Source organism: Pleurodeles waltl, chromosome 6 (assembly GCF_031143425.1).
Source record: "Pleurodeles waltl isolate 20211129_DDA chromosome 6, aPleWal1.hap1.20221129, whole genome shotgun sequence".
Classification (NCBI taxonomy): Eukaryota; Metazoa; Chordata; class Amphibia; order Caudata; family Salamandridae; genus Pleurodeles; species Pleurodeles waltl.
In genome coordinates this window covers 1,392,222,779-1,392,244,597 of record NC_090445.1, presented here as the reverse complement: position 1 = coordinate 1,392,244,597, position 21,819 = coordinate 1,392,222,779, and the positions used below count along the sequence as shown (strand labels likewise).

Below are 21,819 nucleotides of genomic sequence, written 5' to 3'. Positions count from 1 at the left end.
TTCATCTCACCGTGACAAAAACATGGCTTTATCCCTGGATGCGGCACAATGGATCATGTTAGAAGGGTAATTTCCTTGTTTAATATCACAGAAGTCACAAGCTTAGTGTTACTCAGTGCCAAAAAGGCTTTGGCCCAGGATTCATTAAATTAGTCAGAGAGCTGTATCAACTTCCTACAGCATGTGTGCGAATAATGGGGGTGGAATCTGATCCTATAGTGATTACTAGGGGTACTAGGCAGGGTTGTGCTTGCTCACCCTTATTGTTTGCACTTATATTGACCCTTTTTAACATTAAAACTGATAAGGCCTGCAGTAGTATAGCAGGTAAAATATGAAGTATTTGCATATGATATAGTGGTAGTTACAGCAAGCACTATGGGATGTTTTCCGGGAACAAGCTTAATAAGGAGAAGACACAGTTAGTTTGTTCTAAAGGAATGGGGTTTCTGGAACAGCGCGTGGTGGAAAAGGCAGTGTACACCTTGGCATTAGAATTATTGAAATGGACCACTTATTTGAAGCAGATCTAGCACCACTGTTAAGTAACATTAGGTGGGAACTTACGAGGATCAACCATTTGCACCTTTCATTGGCGGGGAGGTGTAATGTCAATATTACCAAAAGTGCTATATCTGTTTAGGGTTGTTCCGTTGGAGATTAATAGGCTCTGGCTGGCCAGACTCGAAAGAGTATGTTTTAGCTTTCTGTGGGAATGTAAAAAGGCCAGAAGGGTGGCAAAGTCATGGTCATCCTCAAAGATCGAGGGGGATGGGGCAACCTCACATTCTACCACTGGTCTTGCATGCTTCAACTTATGGCGATTCTTATTACTGGTAGCACAGATGGATTAAACACTGCTAAAGCGCCCCCAATTTACGAGTTAATGTTAGGGACAGATGCCAAGGTCTGTTTCTTGAAGTACCTAGTTATTATAAGAAGACTAAATTCAAGACTATAAAAAGGAGCATTCAGTGTATGGTGAGGGATTGCAAGGGCAATAACTACTACTAGATTCAATGGTTTAACACCTCTGTGGAGCCCTCTGGCCCTTCCATCCATATTTCATGATGGAATCGGTAGGAGGTGGGCATGGAAGGGCACAACGGTAATAGGGGATCTTTATGAGGAAGAGCAGTTGTACTCTTTTTCCGAACTTCGGGAGATTTATGGTGTCAGTTGGGGACTTTTTCACATTTCTACAGATAAAAGATTTTGTATGTGCATTGGTCAAGAGTCAGTTTTCGTTCAGCCAAATCCCTTTCTATAGAGGCTAGTCTAAAGAGGGCTACGATCGGAGTTTTTGTTAAACTTGCGGATTAAAACGATTTCGGATGATGAACAGCAAATAGCTCAGTGCAGAGACATTTTTGCTTCAGGAGTCACCAGACATTGGGGGTTAAGGTTCTCCTAATGACTGGGTTAGGAGTCTGCTCTTTAAAACATTATTCAATCTGTACTACACCCCATCTAGGCTATAGAAATGGGACAAGAGACCTGATGAAAAGTGCATTGGGTGCTGAGCCGAGCAGGCGGAGATTGTGCATATGTTCGTTTCATACTTTGCATTAAACACTCATCTGTGAGATCGAGAATTTTATGCGCTCAATCATAGGTGAACAGTTTCAGATTTCTCCTGTAATGATGCTATTAGGTGTTAAGGGAAATATGGAGAGTAGCGGCCCTTTGGGAAACGACGCACGTTTGTTATTTGTCGCTATGGCTGTTGCACGATTGTGTATTGCCTCCGGCTGGTTAAACCCATTTCCACCCGCTTTAATGGAATGGAGGTCTCAATTCTTGGCAGTCCACAAGAGGGAAATGATTCTGTACCAGGGTAAGGGGTGGAAAGCTAGGTTTTGGTCATCTGTAGCTAAGTGGATTGACAATATGTATCATTAGCTTTAAATGCACTAGCACTTTTATGCCTCTATAAATCATCTTAGGAATCTTCACAGCTTATTTAAAAGTCCCTGCTCGATTTGTTCAACACTTTTTTAATTTAGTAGGAACCGTTGGATTTGGAATTTGTGCTTGAAATTATCTACCTCTAGAAAGGAGACATAATATTCATAGGAATCTATGACGCTAGGTGTGTTAAAGAATATTGCTATAGAAAATGATTAATGTTTGCCGGCAGATTTGGCTACAGGCAGAAGTACTATAGGGAGCCACTGACTTCACTTCAAGTGAAAGTGGATCAGAATACATTCCTCTCCGGAGACCAAGATCACTGTCTGGTAGTTTTGCCCCAATAAGCTTCATTGGCCTGAGATGCAGAAATTAATTTTAAGCTTGATACCTGAAAAAGCCTTATTTTGAAGACATTGTAGCTAATGATTGTTCTTCATATTAACTTAACTACAAACACCCCAACTCTTCACTAACTTGGTGAGTAGGCTTTTTAAAAGTAATGAACAGAAGGTGTGGTTTTATAATTTGACAAAGCCCTCAAAGGAGGATGAAACATTGGCACTCTTCCACTGTAAAGAAAAAGCACCAGACAACCAATTTTTAAGACGGATATTTAGATAAATAAAATGTAGTTCCTTTCTACACTTGGAGTACGGGTCATTTGAAACTTAGACAAACTGAAATGGAGAGATACATAGGTAGAAATTTTCTTTATGTTCTGTTAATTACTATTGAAATGCCACATAGGTTTTCTTGTTTCACTTCAATTGTATGCTGTTTCCTCCACCTTAAGGATTCTTGGATTTTGTGCGATTATAATGATGCCTTTCCAGTCATAGCTTTGATGACACTGATCATCAAGGTATTTGTGGAACAATCTTCTGTTGAGCTTGGCATCTTCCGGATTCAAGAAACCATGGTGTTACCTATTGACTGCATTGTTCCTGCTGTCTGAAGCAAATCACTGAAGAGATGTTTTACCTGAAGGATGAATAAACTCTCTCCTCCAAAGCATTTCAGAGTCTTGTATGACTCCTGGAAATGAAATCTTTTGGGTAATTCTGTGGTCATTTTTGACATTTTACACACAGCTCAGCAAAGGTAATTTAGCTTAGTGGTTAGCAATCCAAGTATCGATAAAGAAACAGTATTTATTCCTGAAAGGAGTATCTAATCCTGCTAAGCACTTGTAGAAGGTTCTAGGGGCAGACTACGGGCTCAATAGTATGACACTGAACTGGTATGGCTTATCTGTTTATGATCTGCAAAGTGTGAACTTCAAGGCAAGGCCAAGTTACGTTAGCCACTTAAGGTATTAAACATAAAAAACACAACCAGAAAACAAAACAATGATGCATACAAACAAAATATACAAACATCGACCTACAAAGATAATTCCTCCCCAACAAACCCCTTAGAGCTAACAGCAGGAGTAATTTCCACTGAACTGAAACTTGCCAATAGTTCAAGCAACCTATTTCAAAAGGTCCTCCTTGTTGGCATCAAAGCCCTCTGCATAGCTTTGGGAAGGTGTACCACCCTCCTCGTCATCACTGCAGAATATTCCACTGCTCTTTACACCACTCTTCTCTACTGCACCCTAGCCACTTCACTGAATGGCACTATACTTTATTCTGCACCATTCTACACCACTGCAATCTATGCCACTCTACTCTTCGCCATCGCTCTCTATGTCACTCTAATCTATTCTAATCTGTGCCACTCTACTCTGCGACGCTGCATTGTACACCACTGAATTTAATGCCACTGAATGTAATGCCACTGCACTCTACACCACTATACTCTGTAACACTCTAAGCCAGTCCACTCTACACCAGTACAGTATACAGCACTTCAGTATATGCCATTCTACTCAACTCCACATAATGCCACTCCAATGCACAATACTCTCTGCCACTCCACTCAAACACGCTCTACTCCACATTTCGCCATTCTACTCTACGACACTCCAGGCCGTCTCCAGGCCACTACCTTTTAGCCATGCTGAACAGCAGCCATGTTGGTGTACTACATGGCTAAACCACATTGGCAAAGCCAATAGCTCTTGCATAGGCAAGACCTATTGGGTTTGCCAGCGCTTATTATTTTTGAGGAATATGCTTGAAATTTACAAGACAAAAAACACACCAGTTTGTCCAAGCCAGGGGTTGAATCTTGGCTTCAAAATGTATAGCACCTTCTGTTTTTTGTGTACATCTTCGGTTCAATTGTTTGATTTACGAACCCCATATTATCTTTTTGTTTTCTAAGGTACAGCACAGCCTGGACACTGATGCGGTCAAGTGTTATACACTGAATCAGAGTTTCTAACCATTTCCACCTCCTGGATAAAGTCTCGTCTGTTCCCTGGATGACCCTGAGACTGAAATGCCTATAGACTGGAGTAACCTGGCTATCCAATTGGAGTGGATGAGTGCTGAGACCCTTGGACATCAGTGATAAACAATAGTGCCTAGATGGAATGCTGCCCGGTATCCACTGCCTGCTTCAGGGGCACAAGAAAAGTCATTGGAGACCTCCGATTTCTATTTGCACTTTAGGGACTATACATTGTACTACTGGCCACTTGTAACCTTCAGGGTTTTCCTTCCACCAGAACCTGAAAATATGTCAGTATTTGAAGGAGTGCATCTGCAATGAAACTGTGTTACCGCAGAGCTGACTAGCCGTAGACAGTTCCCAAGCCTGCCATTATCCTCAAAACAATACAGTGCACTTCGCTATTAATTACAATATATGAACATTAGAATCATACCTTCAGTCAGAAATCCATCTCCATCTAAGTCGATTTTTTTGATGACACCTTTAAGTCTTCTTATCTGTTCATCTGGATTAAGTTTTGTGAATTCCTCTGCATCTTCCTTTTGAAAAGTAACATATAAATGTTGTAACATTGCAAAAACTCACATTTTCAAAGCAATACACATGCTCAAAATACAAATTTCTGACAATTAAACTAAAGGGAGTGCTGTACCACATTACTTTTTATATCATTGAACACAAAAGTACAGACTGAGAATACATTTGGAGCCACAGAATGGAGCAGAAATTTAATGGAAAGGCTCCCCCTGCCGCCAGCCGGCCAAATAATTTATGCTATGATAATTGGCCTGTTTGTGCACCAGCAATGGCAGTGGAGGTGAATGACTAGATGAAGTCCCCAGATGCACACTGATGGATGTTGGATGTTTTCGGATTGGACCTCTATGGAAGCAACGGTTAGCAACCAAAATTACGCTGGCAGACTATGTATGAGCACTGCGCTTGTCCAGTTTGGAGGCGCGCTGTGGCCTAGAGATATGAGCTGTGTTCTAAGAGGAGAATGGTCAACAACCATCCCTACTCCCCCCCCCCCCCCTCCTTCAGTAATCCCCGTGTTTTTCTTGGATAGGAGAGGAACAACAGTTAGTGTTGGGCAGTGCTGCATCCCTAGAGAAATTGACCTTGTGAGTTGGGGACAGCATTGTAAAATTATCTTTGTGCAAGGCTGATTATACCTCTCCAATACCATTTTAACTTAAAATAATATGCTCTATCGATGTTTCCCACTGGGCATGTTCATGCTCCACATGGCACTGGGAAGGCTACTGAGTTGTACACTGGCCCTTGGCCTACAGAGTATCGCGAGAGAGGTTGAGGAGCCGACTGTGCTGCTACTGGTCAGTGGACCTGTGGTGCACCTGGTGAGGCTGTAGAGGTAGTGCTACCTCACTAAAGTAGCACCCCTGCCATTGCATACTGCAGCTCTGACAGTTTTAAATGTAAAGTCTGCACAACTGCCTTATCCTGGAAAGCAGAAATCTGTGAAAGGATTAAACACTTCACAAAAGGGAAAGGTGGAACCCAATCGTGCCCATTCACTGTAGTCCAATGTCCTGCAACACGTATACGAGGATACATTTGAGCAGATAATACAAACCATTTTGGATAAGAATGGCTTTAGAAACAAAACTTGATTCAATTTAAATAGATGTGAGTCTGTTGAGAGATGCCTATGAAAAACTGGCAGACAAGGTTGAGGAAACAGAATCTTTGTTGGCCACTCTGCATCTGCCAATGTCAGACATGCAAAAGAGAATTAAAGATATCTCTGAAGCTGGATGCATATTGCACAACAGAGCAGAAGATATCAAGGGGCGCTTAAGGAGGAATAACATATGTATAGCAGGGGTACACAAGAACATTATAGGCTCCTAAATTGATTTATTTTTGGAACTAGGGCTGACAGAAACAGTAATTCCAGGAAGCATTTCACTCACTATGGAATTTATAAATCGGGTACAAGCACAATCCATCAAGACCTGGTATGCCTTCCAGCTAGATTGTGATGAAACTTTTAAATTTTGACAGTGAGATATTGTCTTGCAGATGGCCAAAAGACATGGCCAATGGGAGACCGAAGTGAGAAAAAAAACTCACATTTTTCCAAACTATAAGCATACAGTGCTGCAACTTTGCAGTAATTTTCTGACTGTTAAAAAACCACTACGACAACTAGGCCTTAAAAGTGGTCTGATATACCCTGTGAAAGTCAGGATGGTAGAAAAAAGCATGTGATTAATTTTTGTACAGCGCCAGATGAGGTTTGGAAATGGGCTGAGGATAGGAGAATTGGATAGAAACATTTTAGTTGTATGCCTTCAGACCAACAATGGACAACATCACAGAAACCAAAATAAACAAATGAATAAGCATTAGCAAGCAGGCCACTCTAGAAAGCAGGCAGCTGACGAAAGAGCACACCTTGTGGCAGATGTGCAGCAGTGGCATTAAGGCTCTCTTCGAGTGATCAGGAGCTGTCTCGAGCAGAGACAAACACGATGACATCCTCTAAGGGTGCTGTAACTCAATAAGGCCAACATTCACCCAATGTCTCCAGAACATGTTGTGTGACTCTAAGAACAAACAAGAAACTACTACGTGCCTGTTTCTGACAAGTACGTGCCTGTTTCTGACAAGTACGTGCCTGTTTCTGACAAGTACGTGCCTGTTTCTGACGACTATGATATTATGGGGGCAACAGGTCAGACTATGCAATTATTCAGAGCACCATTATCTGTGCCCTGCTGACGTCCTAAGCACTGCAATAGCCTTTCCATCAATAATTGGTCATGCCACCTTGACATATCCTTACCACCCATGTTCTAGCAAAAGAACGTTGTCTGATTAGATTTGCACTGCTCACAGAAAAGACCACCACCCGCCTATGTGTTGCTACCTGGAGACGTCTATTTCTGCATCCTAGGGATCCAGTGGCACTGGGTGTACCTTCACCGCCTGTGCATTTCTGACTAAAGATGTGCTGCTGTCTAGAGGTTTCATAATAGTTATATCTTTTTGACTCAGGGTGCTCTCGCTGTCCATGACCCGTTGACCAGAGATCTCATTATCTGTGTCCTAAGGACCATGCAGCATTCGAGGCAGCCTCACCAGCTGTGCATTACGGCTTTAGGTGTTCTCATGCCCATATTCTTCTGACTTGTAGTCATGTCTTGTTCACTGGTGCCATTAGTGCACATATCCTGCGGACTTGTGGTTCTGTGGCTGCCCATTTACTGCTAACTGGAGGTACCATCAATGCGCATATTCTCTAAATGGAGATGCCCTCACTGCATGTACACTGCTGACTCAGGGGCTCTCATTGTCCTCTTACTCCTCAATGAAAGTGCCATGAGTACACATATTCTATGACTGGGGGTGCCCTCTATGTACAAGTGCTGCTGAGTAATGGTGACCTTACTGACTATTAGTGTTGTACTCTGGCTGCAAGTGACTTGCTGACTGAAAGAGCCTTTGCTTACTTTGTTCTTCTGACAACAATCGCAATCATTGCCAATTTGCTGCTGATTTCTGCCACCCCATGCTCCAGTGCCCAGGCCTTACTGACTTGGGGTAATGTCACAACCCCACACGTCCCCCATTGTTACTAGGGTTCTCATAATCCCCTTAGAATACCTGCAAACCCTGAAAGGGATAGGGGCGAATACAGTTTGCAACTACTACACCAATTATGGCAACATGCCATCTGATGACTAAGAGGGAGAACTCTCCTACCCAGAGCTGCCTGCCTAAGATACTGGTTTTCTTGGTGGACATATCCAGATATGGCTACGTCATCTTCACAGTGTGACCATGCAGCAGAAGCTGCCCCTGCTTCCCAGCCACTGCCCACCCTCTCAAATTAACTTATGAACGCATTTGCCTAGTCAATATGAAATACTGGGAGGTCTTTGTTGTGGGTCTAATAGATGGCGTAAGAACAAAAAGGTGCTCACTTCCTAAATCTTCCTTGCTTAAAGAGTGTAACAATTAAGTGGAGGGATATGGGCACCTAACATACCAACTTAAAGTAGGTTGAGGCAGAGAGTAAAGCTTTGCACAGAGAGGAAACCAGAAGCCAGAGAAAATGTCTGCTAGCTGTCTACTGGAATGACGTGGCGTTTAATAGAGACATGCAAGCTTATTGTTCTCCCTGAACCTAGCCTGCATGAAGGCCTGCACACTGCAGGTCTCAAAACAACTAGGAAGCACTCGCCCAGTCACTGCAACCCTGCTATATCCATGCCACTTTTTAAAACGGATCCCCTTTTTCTTTCTTTAACTAAAAAGGTCATTATAATCAATGCACCACTGCGAACACCATATAATGAAACCTAGTCTGCTCCTCTTCCATAGCACAAACAAATATGCTATCTGCCCCCCTTCCCCAGCCTGCTCGATTAATGGTTTACACCCAAAGTTTACGGCTATTCAGCATGTTGTTTTATCGCAAATTGAAATTTTAAATAACAAAAACGTGTAGTAATGGTAAATTAACTGCACTTCCTATCTGTGTCCAACAGTAATATGAGTAAAGTTTTATATTTTGTGGTATAATCACTATAGATGCTGATCGAATGATGGGGCTGAATGACCTTATGCCTTACTACCCTAAAGTATGAACATGTATTCAACAGGCTACATGGCATACAAATACCAAAATCAACAACAGCACTCAAACTTGGACCCAACAAGTATTTATTATGCGTATTCGAAGTTGCAGCAGTTCCAGACCAGTCCTGAATGGAAGATAAGTTCTTCTTTATTTGTTGACAATTTCCTCCTTACCACGTGCTGACTGTTAAGGAGGCAATTGTCGACAAAAGACTGTTTTACACAAGTAATTTTGGGGGTATTGCAAGTGCTCAATAAAGATGAGCTTATCTTCCATGAAGGACTGGTCTGGAACTTCTGCAACTTTGAATACAAATTGAAATTATATATAACTCTATCTTCTAAGAACCCTATGCTGTTCACTGTAACTATGAGTAGCGAAACAATCGCATATGACAACTGTCAATATTGATAATTCAAATACATTACTGTACATTTAAATATTTATTATCATTGCAAAATTGATTGGTGGCTTGGCTTGCCAACATGGCGGTCGCTCTCCCCTAGAGCTCTACATCATTGGCCACATTTATCCTCCAAATCTTTCCCCGGGGACCACTATCACCTCTCACCCAGCTGCTGTCTGGTGAAAGAGGAGCACAGACCTTGGAGCGCCGGCCTGCTGAATTCAGGGGTGGCTGTCGCAGACTGAATGTGGCGGCGGCTAGCCTGACAGTCGAGGCCTAGCGCCTGCCTCGCATTTATAGGTCCTAGGACCACGTGGCCTTACGGAGGGTGGCCCCCTTGCAGACTTACAGGCAACAGTCCTGCTCAGCAGCCACTGGAGTGAGGACAGGCATCAGTAGACATCGGATGCCCCATGGTATCCTTGACTCATGGCGCTCCCTGGCATGGCCTACTCTACTTGGCCTAGCACTGAGACGGTCAGCCACACAACAATGGGGGCTCCAGACAAGACTGCTGACTCTTGTACAACCATCCATCACTCTCTACACATATCCCAATAAGAAGGGCAGGAGTGGAGTGGAGCCGCCATCTGCAGACAAAAGCAGGCACAGTCGAGCCATGTCACAGACATAGGCGGCTGTAGTGGACTCACCCAATGGCTTATTGAAACAACGGCGGGCGGGCTGCCAATCCTCACCACCCCAGAGGACACCAGCATATGCATCGGCAGCAAGGGGCGAGGAGAGGGCACCCCTCCTCAACATAAACTGTCAGGCTTGCGGTTATACAAATCCTGGGGCCCCTCTCTTCCTCCATGAGCACACTCGAACGGGAGATAGCCAAATCAGAACAACAGACTAGACAAAGCAGTGGCTCTGGACAGCTCCAGGAGAGTTGCACTCACGGAGGCCAAAACCCATTATGTGACCATCCTGGAGCAACTGTGCTGTTTCAATTTTAGAACCTATAAGCTAAGGCCACACAGAGAGGAGGACAAATACGGCTGACTCCTCGAATAGCTGGTCCACCAGGATTACCACTCCAGGTCAATCCTTGAGATTACCTCACCCACTGGTGCCAGCCTCTACACTCAAAATGACATCCTTGATGCCTTCTTCACCTACTCCAATATCTAGGCAGCTACCCCTTGTCCGCCTGCAGAGGAGGTCAGTTCGTTCCTATCAAGGATTCCTTTTCCGTGTGTTACGGTTATGAGCAGGGAAGACCTTGATGAGCCCCTCACCATCCCCAAGATTAAACATGCCATTCGTACCCAATCTAGGAATAAAACCCTCACCCTACTAGTTGAACACTACAACACTTTTAGTTCACTTCTAGTCCCTCAGCTAGACGAGCTGTATGGAGAGGCTCTACAATTTAAGAGAGTGCCATCATCTCTGTGTCAGTTACTTTTAATATTAATATTGAAGCCCGACAGAAAGCATGCCCTCCTAGCAGCTCACTGACCTACTGCCATATTAGGCTGTGATTATAAGATCCTGGGGAAAATCCTGGCTGAGCATTACGCAGAGCTCCTGCGGACCTTAGTACAGTGACCTAAATGGCTTTGTGCCTGAGCGAAGCATCTCACACAATATACGTTGTCTGTTTCATCTGATGGATCAAGCTCCTCATTGGTTTCCCTATGCAGCTTGCCTCATTCTTGATGTGGAAAAGGCATTTGATACACTGGAATGGGACTAACTCTTCCAGGTGTTGTCCACCATAAGTATAAGTGAACGTCTCCAAGTCTACACCCAACTGCTCTGCACTGACACCTGCTCCAAAGTTTGTCTGGGCTAGCTAATCTCCTAACCATTGCATGTAAAAAGGGGCACCAGACAGGGCTTCCCTCTCTCTCCCTTACTGATTGTGTTCTAGCAATGGATCCACCCTGCCCCTAGACTCCGACAAGAGTGAGCGGCCTGGGGAAATACTTCTAGATGGCCTGACCAATGCAGTTTCCCTTCACGCAGATGACCAACTCCTTTACAGCTGCAATAGCCACACAGATCTCACCCCCATCTATTCCACAATGCAATCGTTTGCGCACATCACTGTCTTGTGAGTGACATTGTGTGCATTTCCCCTGAGCGATACCCTGCCCCCCGTCGAGATGCGAATGGGAGGACTGTTAATAGACTTGGGAAGTGACACTCCAATACCTCAGAGTACACCTTTACTATTCTCATACCGACATTTTTTAAGGACAAACTCAAGATGCCCTTTACAGCCCTGAAAGCACAGGTACAATTTTAGAAAGTTCTCCCCCTGGCCACAACTAGCAAAATAGCCATATCCAAAATGATCCACCACATTCTTTATTACTTTGCCAACCTATCTGCCCCTCACTCCCCACAATTATTTTTACAACCTTGACACGAAGCTCTGAGATCTTATTTGGGACACTAAACATCGTCGCACGGGACTGCATAAACTGCAGTTACAGGTGGACAGGGGTGGTCTTGGTGCGCCCTAGTTTGAGGCCTACTATTTAGCAGCACAGCTCCAATGGGTCTCCCTGTGGCTTACATAACGCAGTTTAGTCGAAACAGGTGCAGGCTTGGGTCCCCTTCTTCCTTCAGTACTCCAGAAATTCCTCCTGACTGGGACAGCTCCTCTGACTCCGCAGTCACTATAGGGCACAATCGCTTGCAGGTGTTCAGGAGAGTAACTTGTCATACCCACCACGTCCCTCCAGCATTTCCTCTCCACAGCCTTCCACATCCCCATGTTTCATTCCTCAGCAGACTCAGTGCCTTTTCTCGCTTACTCCCTATCTATCATTGGTGACCTTTATGTAGATGCCCACCTCCTCTCTGTTGACCAACTAATAAATGAATTTGCCCTCGCCAGGGGTCAATACCTGATAGATCACCATTTACGACACACATTGAACACCTTTGGCCTATAGCCGTGGTTCTCAACTTGTGGTCCGGGGACACCTGGGGGTCCGCAAAGCCTCTTCAGGGGGTCCGTGACAGCTTAGAAAATGTAATAATTTTAAAAGATTAGGTCCCCAGCTTTGAGTAATGACTCAGTGGAGGGTCCCGCATTCCAATAATGATTCGGCAGGGGGGGGGGGGGGGGGGGGGGGGGGGAGTCCCCCGAGTTCCAGTATTGATAAAGTGGGGGTCCACAGAAGTCAAAAGGTTGGTAACACACTCAGTTATGCAGACTCTACAAACAGGGGACCCAATAGAAGCGCATTAGGGTCCCGCTCAGGGACAAATGGAAAGCAGACTTTCGAAGGGGACTTCATGACGTCGAATGGGGACAGGGCACTCCTATACCCACACCAAGTCTTTCGCAGTCCCTGTTTCAAAGGCATCCAGTTCACGGTCCTCCACAGGGCCTATTTAACATTTGAATAACATAATAACTTATTTTTTCCTGCTTATCTGGGTTGTCTGCGCTGCCACACAATGTAAGCAGATCTTCAAAACATGCTGTGATCATGTCCCGCCCTCTCCACATATTGGTGCACGATCAACACAACATTCTGTGAAGGAAAATAACTTCCAGACATATATACTTACAAAGCCTCCAGCCTGGGCATTTTCAAGAATGGGAAGCGCATAGCAGTGAGGGCACGCTTGCCAGCCTCGCTTTCCTTCTCGTCAAGCGAGCCCTCACATTATACTGGCGATCGAGTCAGGCACCTGCACCTGAGACCTGGTATGGAGTGCTACGGGTTTGGGGGAAGAGCTGGGGGGGGGGGGGGGGGGAAGAGGGGGTTGCGCTTTGAGAAAGGCCATCAACTTCGCAAGCGCCTCATTTCCCCCCGCATGGGACACCCTCTTCGACCAATTTCTCCAATTAAAATGGGATGAGAACCTAACCCCCGAACCCTAGCTTGCTGCCTCGGCACCGGTAGAACCCCTTATCATCCATGCTGTCCCTTTAATTCCTCCTTGCCCTCTACTCACTGCAGAGAACATTATATTCACTGACTTCCTCCCCTGCACCCCATCACCCCAGGGGATACCTTCTAAATTAATGACAACTTGGACACAGCCACATCAGTTTGCCAGTTGCACACATTGTACTTTACTTAATAGCACCCTGGTCCTAACCTTGGCCGATCCCTCCCCTCCCGGTTTTCTCTCTCTCTGTTTATGAATACGCCCCCACTACTTCTAGTCTTGGCACATAATCCAAACTGCTCTCCTCAACACCCCTCTCACGCTATTCACCTGCTCCTCGGCTCATGCTATTCACCCACTCCTTGGATGACCCTATGCCCTACATTAATCTGCTGTCACCTTTCTGTTTTGATGCAAACCTGTATGTTGCATGGGCTGCTCATACTTCTACTACTGTTCAAGACAAAACCTCACTAAAAACACTTGGTAAAAATGAATAGCAAAATTGATTATTAAATATATTTCTTGAAACGCCAATAAAGATGGTTTAAAAAATAAGTGGAGCTGGTGCACAGTGCAAAGAAGTCTACCCTAAACATGGAATTAGGGAATGGGCAAAGCAGTATTCTCCTAAAACGATGGTCATTCTTCTGTTTAAATGTTTATTTTAATTCTGGTAATGAACATCAGTCCCCATTCAGAGTGGGACTTTGCGACTTTTTTGAAGAAATTTATTCAATTTGGATTTTTTCACTTTTTGGGTCAGGAATTGCAAAAACATGTTTCCATAGTTTTCAGTAGAGTAGGGGGTGAACTGTACTTTCTACTAACTACACTTACTAGCACGCCTTTAGAGTAGACCATGGACCCCTACCGTGTGACAAAATAAGTAGATCAAAACATGGAAGGCAGCAGAAAACCTTTTTTTTTTTTTTTTTTTATTGCTTAATTTTTCTTTTAACTATATTGCAATGATTTTACACAGAGATGCATATTTTACTCAGTATCATATATTTTGGTGAAACGGTACCTCTGGATTAGATTTTAGATCTTCTGGCTTCACTGCATCTTGCCCTCAACCATATCTTCTTAGGCATTCAATGACCACATTAAAGACCAGTAAAACCACAAGAGGAAAAAAAACTCTTACCTCTCCACCCAGGAATGCTTCCCGGTCATACTTTGTGTTATGGTCTCCATCCATATAGTGCTCCTCGCTATCAGGAGAGTGTGAATGGTGCAAGTGTGAAGCACAAAGTACAATGCCCATAATGAAGAAATACATAGAAGTATACATCGTCTTCACAGATGTGCTTTCTGAAAGAGCAATAAAGAAAACTATGAAGTACACCTTACCAAATATTTAAAAGGACTTTATAAGAAAGCGTTAACATGTTAGGTCTATTTGAAAAGTTTATATGAAGATGAGATAACAGGAATGTAAAATACCTTAACCAGAAGTTAAAAGAAAAATGATAATTTGACCATCAAAACAAAATTGAAATATGAAATACATTCAATCTGATCATCGAAGAACATGTTCTAATTATTTTTTTTATAAAACATAAGACCCTTATATAAAAAATGCCCAAGAATTTTGGAAAGCAATAATGCACTTATTCAATACCCACACCATTAGGAGCAGTATTCACAGGGTATAATATTACCCCTTCATTCAAAAATAACCACCATGAAAGGGGCGTCAATGCAGTAACACTATAAGCTGCAGATCTCAGAATATCTCATCCACAAGTAAATATGAAACCATTTTCAGGAATTAGACACTGAAATAACAATAGCCCAGAAATAAAATTAAACAGACAGTACTGACTCCAACACTGAGAGCAGCACTGCAACCTTTGCTCATACTGCCCTACCTCAGCAAACAGTCTACCTGGAACGGAGCAGATTCGTTCCTCAGAGGCTGCTAAACAATTCTTGAGAAGGCAACATTTGTAGTTGTGTCTTAGATCAAAGTTTAAAAAGGTATGGCCTGTAAAGCTGTGCCAAAATGTCCTGCCATTAGTCGAGATGCTGCCAAGATAAGCCAGTGAATATATTTATACTCTGGGAGTTTCTCTGGTACAAGTAGGAATTCGCCGAGCAAAGGAGGGTTGAGAAGGGGGTATTTACAACTTTGTGGGCAATTTCACAACACTTTATAAGGTATTTCCTTACAGCAGTAGAGGGTGCATGTTATAAGAATAGCTGTTATATGTATCTGTCTGAGTACGGCCATATAGGCCACACACGTACCTTCAGCTGCAAATAGGATACTCCTATTTGCAGCTGAAGGTACGTGTGTGCATAGAAGCACAGAAGTGAAGGAGCTTCACTTACTAGAGTCTGCATCACAAAGCCTGTGTTTCCCAAGATGCCTTCCTGGAAGCATGGTAGGCCAGGTTCTCCACAGCAACAGGAAAGGGAAGATTAGAATGCACGGGAAGGCAGTATGATGTGCCTTTGTTTCTGGGAGTTCTGACTTGTTAACAGTGAAGATGAAGTTATTCTTTGGAGAGAATGAGAGATTAAGTGTAGGTGAGAATCGGAGAAAATCAGTCCATGGCGTGCCTATATTGGGCTACCCAGATCTAGAGAGCTGTCCAAGAGCTTTGCCCATGCTTGTGGGAGACACTAGGAGATTAAAGAGACAAAACGGGTACAAAATCTATTCATAAATGTATGAAAGCGACCCCTGGATGGTCCAGACTGGCATCAAGCACTCTGAGAAAAGAGCCATCCAGGAGTTGTAGAGTTGCTGACTACGTCAAGCACTGTCTTCTCACAAACATTGGTCACCATACACGGAACAAAAGAAATATTAAAATACACAACGGTTTCCAAGGGTCTCTGTGATTAGTATCTTGGTTAGGTCACTCCGGCAGGTGCCATATCACAAGTTTAAAATTGTTAGTCCCTTTAACATAGGGCATTCGTCTCAAGCTTCAAGCACCCCAGTGTTCATTAGTCCCAAAGAGGGGTTAGGGAAAGGTACCGCCGATACTGCAGCTAGGCCCTACATTAGTGTTATTAGTGTTGCAAGCATCTTCTTGTGTTATGTGCCAGGGCTCATCCGTAGAATGTGGAAAGGGAAATATTTCACTCAAGAGGAACTATGGATGACCCGAACCATGCCAAACGAAGGTGGTCCCTCAATGTTGCTCTGCTGGGTTTAGGAGAATACCGGGCCTTACAGTAAGAAAGAACACCAGAAAACTACAAGGCCAATGTGCTACACATCCAAAAAAACTGTGTGGGAAAGAAACATTCTACCAAAGATCCTTGAGGTCCAGCAAAGGTATTTTGAAGCATGTCCGACAAAAGTGAGCATTGACTCTACAGCTATTGTGCAATGTTTAACACCTGCAAAACAACTCGGGACCATGAGGTCCCATCAGAGGAGCGAGACTGAGGGATTTATTCCTCCTTACTGAAAAAGCCAGTCAAGAATACATTCTTCCGTTAAACTAGTTTAGTACTGCACTATTAATTTCAGAAGGTTTTACAGCTTGAACAGTTATCAACAGAACATGTACATTTCAAAAGTAATGGAGCTTTCGAACAAGGCAACACAAGTTGAAAGCATTCATCTAACTGCAGCCTCGAAAAAAAAAAAGAAAAAAAACAATACTTTCTGGTCAAGGATGCTGAATGCCAATTTTAACTTCAGTTGATCTAACCTTTATATAGTAAAATAAAAAAATAAAAAAATAAAATAATAATTGATGTCGCTGAATCTTTTCAGATTGGGGCTGTTCGATAATAACAGGACTTTGGCAGGTAATGGCCTTGGAAATTATCTAATAAATAAAGTTCTATGAATATATTTTTTTTAAAATGTAAACCAACTTTGGAGGCTAATCTTTGAGGATCATGCTAAAATTTGGAAATCCAAGTAACAGTCTCAAAACAATGATTACCTTTGGTTGTGATTATCAAAGAAGCCTCATAAGTAGTGCCTATGGAAAGCAATAAACATTGCAAAGAGATTTATTCTGAAAATATGGAACAAGGACATGTTCCATAGCTTCGTTTGAGAAGCTTTGAAATAAAAGAGGATGTGTTTACATATATATATATATATTTTTTTTTTTATTTGAGAACATGTAGAAATAATGTCTTGAACAATATATATTATGAATTGCAAATGACACCACAATCACTGTGATTCGCTCTTTTCTATCCACCACCTTTTTTCCTTCCACTTCCCATGTTCCTTGTGTGCTTATCAGCAAACATTCTCTATCACCTTAACTTCCTATGAGTTCATAAAGTTCAATATTTAAGAACATACAATATTTAGGAACAAATATGATATAGCCTTCCTACAAACTATAGCTTTCCTTATTATCATCATATGGTCTAAACCAGCTATGTGAAGCAATTTTACCAGGTGCATACATTTCTTTTTGTTTATTTATTTAAGTTTGACATTTATTATCTATACATGCATATCTTTTGGACAATATAAAAAGTATTCCAACTGGATGGCCGACACTGCAAAAATGTGTTCAAGTCATACTGTTTTTCTTGGCTGATTTGGAAGCTGCATCTCATGGAGGGCCTCACTGGTCGAGCTTCTGGTTGAATTACAAATATTTCATTCATTTTGATTTCTGGAATCTGTCTTCCTGGGGGTTACTTCTACACCAATTCTAAATGATACAGGCAGTCCCTAAATTTCCTGTGGGTCACAATAGCGCAAGGAGGCAATGCAAAGACTTCAAATTACTGTCTGCTTTAAACATGAGATTCCTGTGGATTGGACCATTATCTTCCACTTCTGCTGGTGCTACATTTTCCTGTTGGTTCCTGGTCCAGTTCTATGAAGTTCCTCACTAGACAAAAGCTCTACATCTCAACAAAGTTGCCCTGCATGCTGTCACACTTTAAAGATGGATCATACTATCCATTTCTCACTCACCCTTACCTCTACCCTTAGCTATCCATACCATCCATACCCATTCCTTCCTTCATAACTCCTCCATCTTGACCGTCAGAGCCTCAAACTCAATAGTGCAATTTTCCTGGCAACTACTAATTATCTAACACCCACCTGAGTCCCACTGTCACTTTGTCCTCCTTTTCTGCTCCTCATACGCTCAGCTCAAATTTCCTCAACTATATCTCGCCTCTTCCCTAATCCCACTCATGTTCATCTGTCTTTAACAGAGACTAGAGAAGTGGTTAGGGTTACTGGAGAAGAAAGAGCAAGACTTGTAAGCAGTCTCCCTACCACACCTGTGCCTTTGTCTCATGACATCACTCTCCCCCTCTCCAACTCTTCATCCCTTACCTCACTCACATATAACCTCTACACTATACTCTCTTTGCCCTTTCTAAGCCTCACTCCCTTTACGAACATCAACATCTAGTGCTGTTCTCTCTCTTCACCATTTTACTTCCTACAGCCCTTTTCTTATCCTTCCACTAGTTTCACAGTGCATTTCACCTATTCAGGTTGTGTCCATTGGTTCCCAAGACCCAAACAATGTAAAATTATAGTGTGGCTCTTCCTCTCATTTTAACCGGAGGTGCCTCTACCTGGAGAAATTCTATATATTTAGCCTCCCAGTGCCACAGGTCTGGGGGATGTGCATTATTCCATACAGATATGATACATATTCTAGTGATGATTACAGCAACAAAGAACATTTGACATAGACTGCTTTAGCAAAACCAAACAAAATAACCTGATCCGAGACAACTGGAAAATGCATGCACTATTGTGGACATGTAAAAAGAAAACTGTGGCACTGAATAGTGAGCAATGGAATGCATCCAGGTTCATTGTAAGAACAAACACATAAAGAGCTAGTGAAGTCCACACAATCTAATGAATAAGAAGCAAGAAAATAAGTGTGCAATAAAGCTGACCAATGGTAAGCAATCGGTGGGCTCTAAGCCCCCTTAAGCTGACAATACATCTTGCAAACAGTGCATGAGCAATCTAGAAGACGATACATGAAAAAAGAACTCTCAGGAAAAATGTTGTTGTTGGTTGCCACATACCACTTAGGGCAATACATGCAACTGGTCTTCCAAAGTAGTTTTTATGCAAGGCAAAGAAACATCCTCTGGATTATTCTAAGTTGCATGTCCCAATAAGCCAAAGGATGGATACAAGTGTTTTTTTTTTTATGAATTAAACACTCCATAAGCACTGATAACAGCAGAATGAATCCAAATATCAAGGAATAATGTTAAATGTCAGATTTTTTTGTATGCAAATTAAATTTTGACTGATCAAATGGAACGCAATGCAAAGCACTGGAGAATTCTAAATGGATTTTGTTCTGCTTCGCCATTCACCTTTCCCTTTTAAATCCCCTTTTTGTAGGGAGTCAGAACAATAAGCCATAGGTTGCCTGTCCACAGGCAGCCTTAAAATGATTTTATTGACCCTCAGAAGTACATTGTAATACAAAATAGGTACCATTTATAACACTTTCATGAAAGAAAGTGTGTAAAGGATGTGTAAGCGGTTCCAAACCGGACATGAAGTATAAAGTAACTGTAATTTGTAGGTAGATTTGAGCTCTTTGAGGTCAGTACAGATCAAGGGGGTGTTTTTTTTTTTTTTGTGTAAACACTTCTCATTTAACTTTTTTATGGCATATTATTTTCTCTGATACTGCTGAGCTTGCCATAAAAAGGATAACTATTCAGCCCAGGATTGCTCCTTTTTGGTGGCTTTGGGCAATAGTGCAGGATTAGTTGTCCCAATTATATTTTGGCGCAGCAAAAATCGCTCTTAATGAAGGAGAAAATAGTGGCTTAGTTTCACTTCTCTTGATCCTATAGTCTTAAGAATCTAATCTATTTGTGAAACTACTAATGGTTGTTTATATGGGTCTGATAGGCAATTCTTTTAATACACTGCACATTACCTTACAGAAAGGAGTATGCATGTCTCTCATTCCAGTCACAATCGGTGGCCACAAGTTTACACCTAGCAAAATATATCTTTTGAGATCTTCTCTATAAAATTCACAAATGTTTGTGGATTCAACAAATTTCTCGCAATGGCTTATTTTCACACTTAATTCTGTTCCATGAAGTGATTGCATAAACACCCATTTATTTACTGAAAAATGTCAATATATAGTGTGTTTCCAAGTTTCAACCATTTTGGTACATAGGGCAACTGTGGTAAGGGGAGGTGAAGCAATTTCCACATATGTATGTAATGTATATTAATGGGGAAGACCTTCCAAGGCATCATAGCAATCCATGGTTTAGAAAATAGTGTACCACTGAATACCATTGTTTAAATATGCTTTTGGGTTTCCCTTTCAGCGACATACCCACTAGACCTGATCTCCTTCCAGTACATGGAAGGGTAAACAGAACAGTCATAAGAAGTTTGAAGTGAGGGCACAGGAATTTCGAAGTGACGGCTACTTACAGCATAACATGGAAAGGATGGGCAGGTCTACAGTAGGAGAGTCTACACTGCATAAAGTTGAGACCTCTGCAGTATACAGTTATTTCAAAATGATCAACACATTATTTGAAAAAACATGTGATAACAGGGTCTGGTACCCTGAATCTAAGCAAAACACAAGACAGAGTTAGTTAACATTTTTGGTAGTTCACAACTTTTTCTACCATGTTGCAGAGAAAGCAAATTGAGATTTGATTTTTCATCTGTGAAAAAACAGATGGGAGAAGCAGGTGCAATTAAAAAAAAGAAATGTTGCATCAGTAGCATTCTAATTAAAATGCAACAAATTATGAGCACGGGAGTGAAAACATTCACGTCTGGTAGAAAATGGTTTTAAAAGCAGAGTGTTTTAGGAAGAAGCTGAATTACTCAGTTACACAGTAAATTATACAAGAAATATTTATATACAGGGAGTGCAGAATTATTAGGCAAATGAGTATTTTGACCACATCATCCTCTTTATGCATGTTGTCTTACTCCAAGCTGTATAGGCTCGAAAGCCTACTACCAATTAAGCATATTAGGTGATGTGCATCTCTGTAATGAGAAGGGGTGTGGTCTAATGACATCAACACCCTATATCAGGTGTGCATAATTATTAGGCAAGTTCCTTTCCTTTGGCAAAATGGGTCAAAAGAAGGACTTGACAGGCTCAGAAAAGTCAAAAATAGTGAGATATCTTGCAGAGGGATGCAGCACTCTTAAAATTGCAAAGCTTCTGAAGCGTGATCATCGAACAATCAAGCGTTTCATTCAAAATAGTCAACAGGGTCGCAAGAAGCGTGTGGAAAAACCAAGGCGCAAAATAACTGCCCATGAACTGAGAAAAGTCAAGCGTGCAGCAGCCACAATGCCACTTGCCACCAGTTTGGCCATATTTCAGAGCTGTAACATCACTGGAGTGCCCAAAAGCACAAGGTGTGCAATACTCCGGCATGGCCAAGGTAAGAAAGGCTGAAAGACGACCACCACTGAACAAGACACACAAGCTGAAACGTCAAGACTGGGCCAAGAAATATCTCAAGACTGATTTTTCTAAGGTTTTATGGACTGATGAAATGAGAGTGAGTCTTGATGGGCCAGATGGATGGGCCCGTGGCTGGATTGGTAAAGGGCAGAGAGCTCCAGTCCGACTCAGACGCCAGCAAGGTGGAGGTGGAGTACTGGTTTGGGCTGGTATCATCAAAGATGAGCTTGTGGGGCCTTTTCGGGTTGAGGACGGAGTCAAGC

The 21,819-nt window shown here is 42.5% G+C and overlaps 1 protein-coding gene across 1 annotated transcript in view; it reads right to left on the bottom strand.

Annotated features, from left to right (window-relative positions):
- The window catches only part of RCN2 (reticulocalbin 2), a 150,512-nt gene that overhangs the window by 109,087 nt on the left and 19,606 nt on the right, over positions 1-21,819 (bottom strand). The window contains exons 2-3 of the mRNA XM_069240734.1: positions 14,293-14,459; positions 4,691-4,796 (exon numbers count right to left, since the gene is read on the bottom strand). Coding sequence (XP_069096835.1) covers positions 4,691-4,796; positions 14,293-14,459 — 273 coding nt within the window. The remainder of the gene's footprint in view (positions 1-4,690; positions 4,797-14,292; positions 14,460-21,819) is intronic.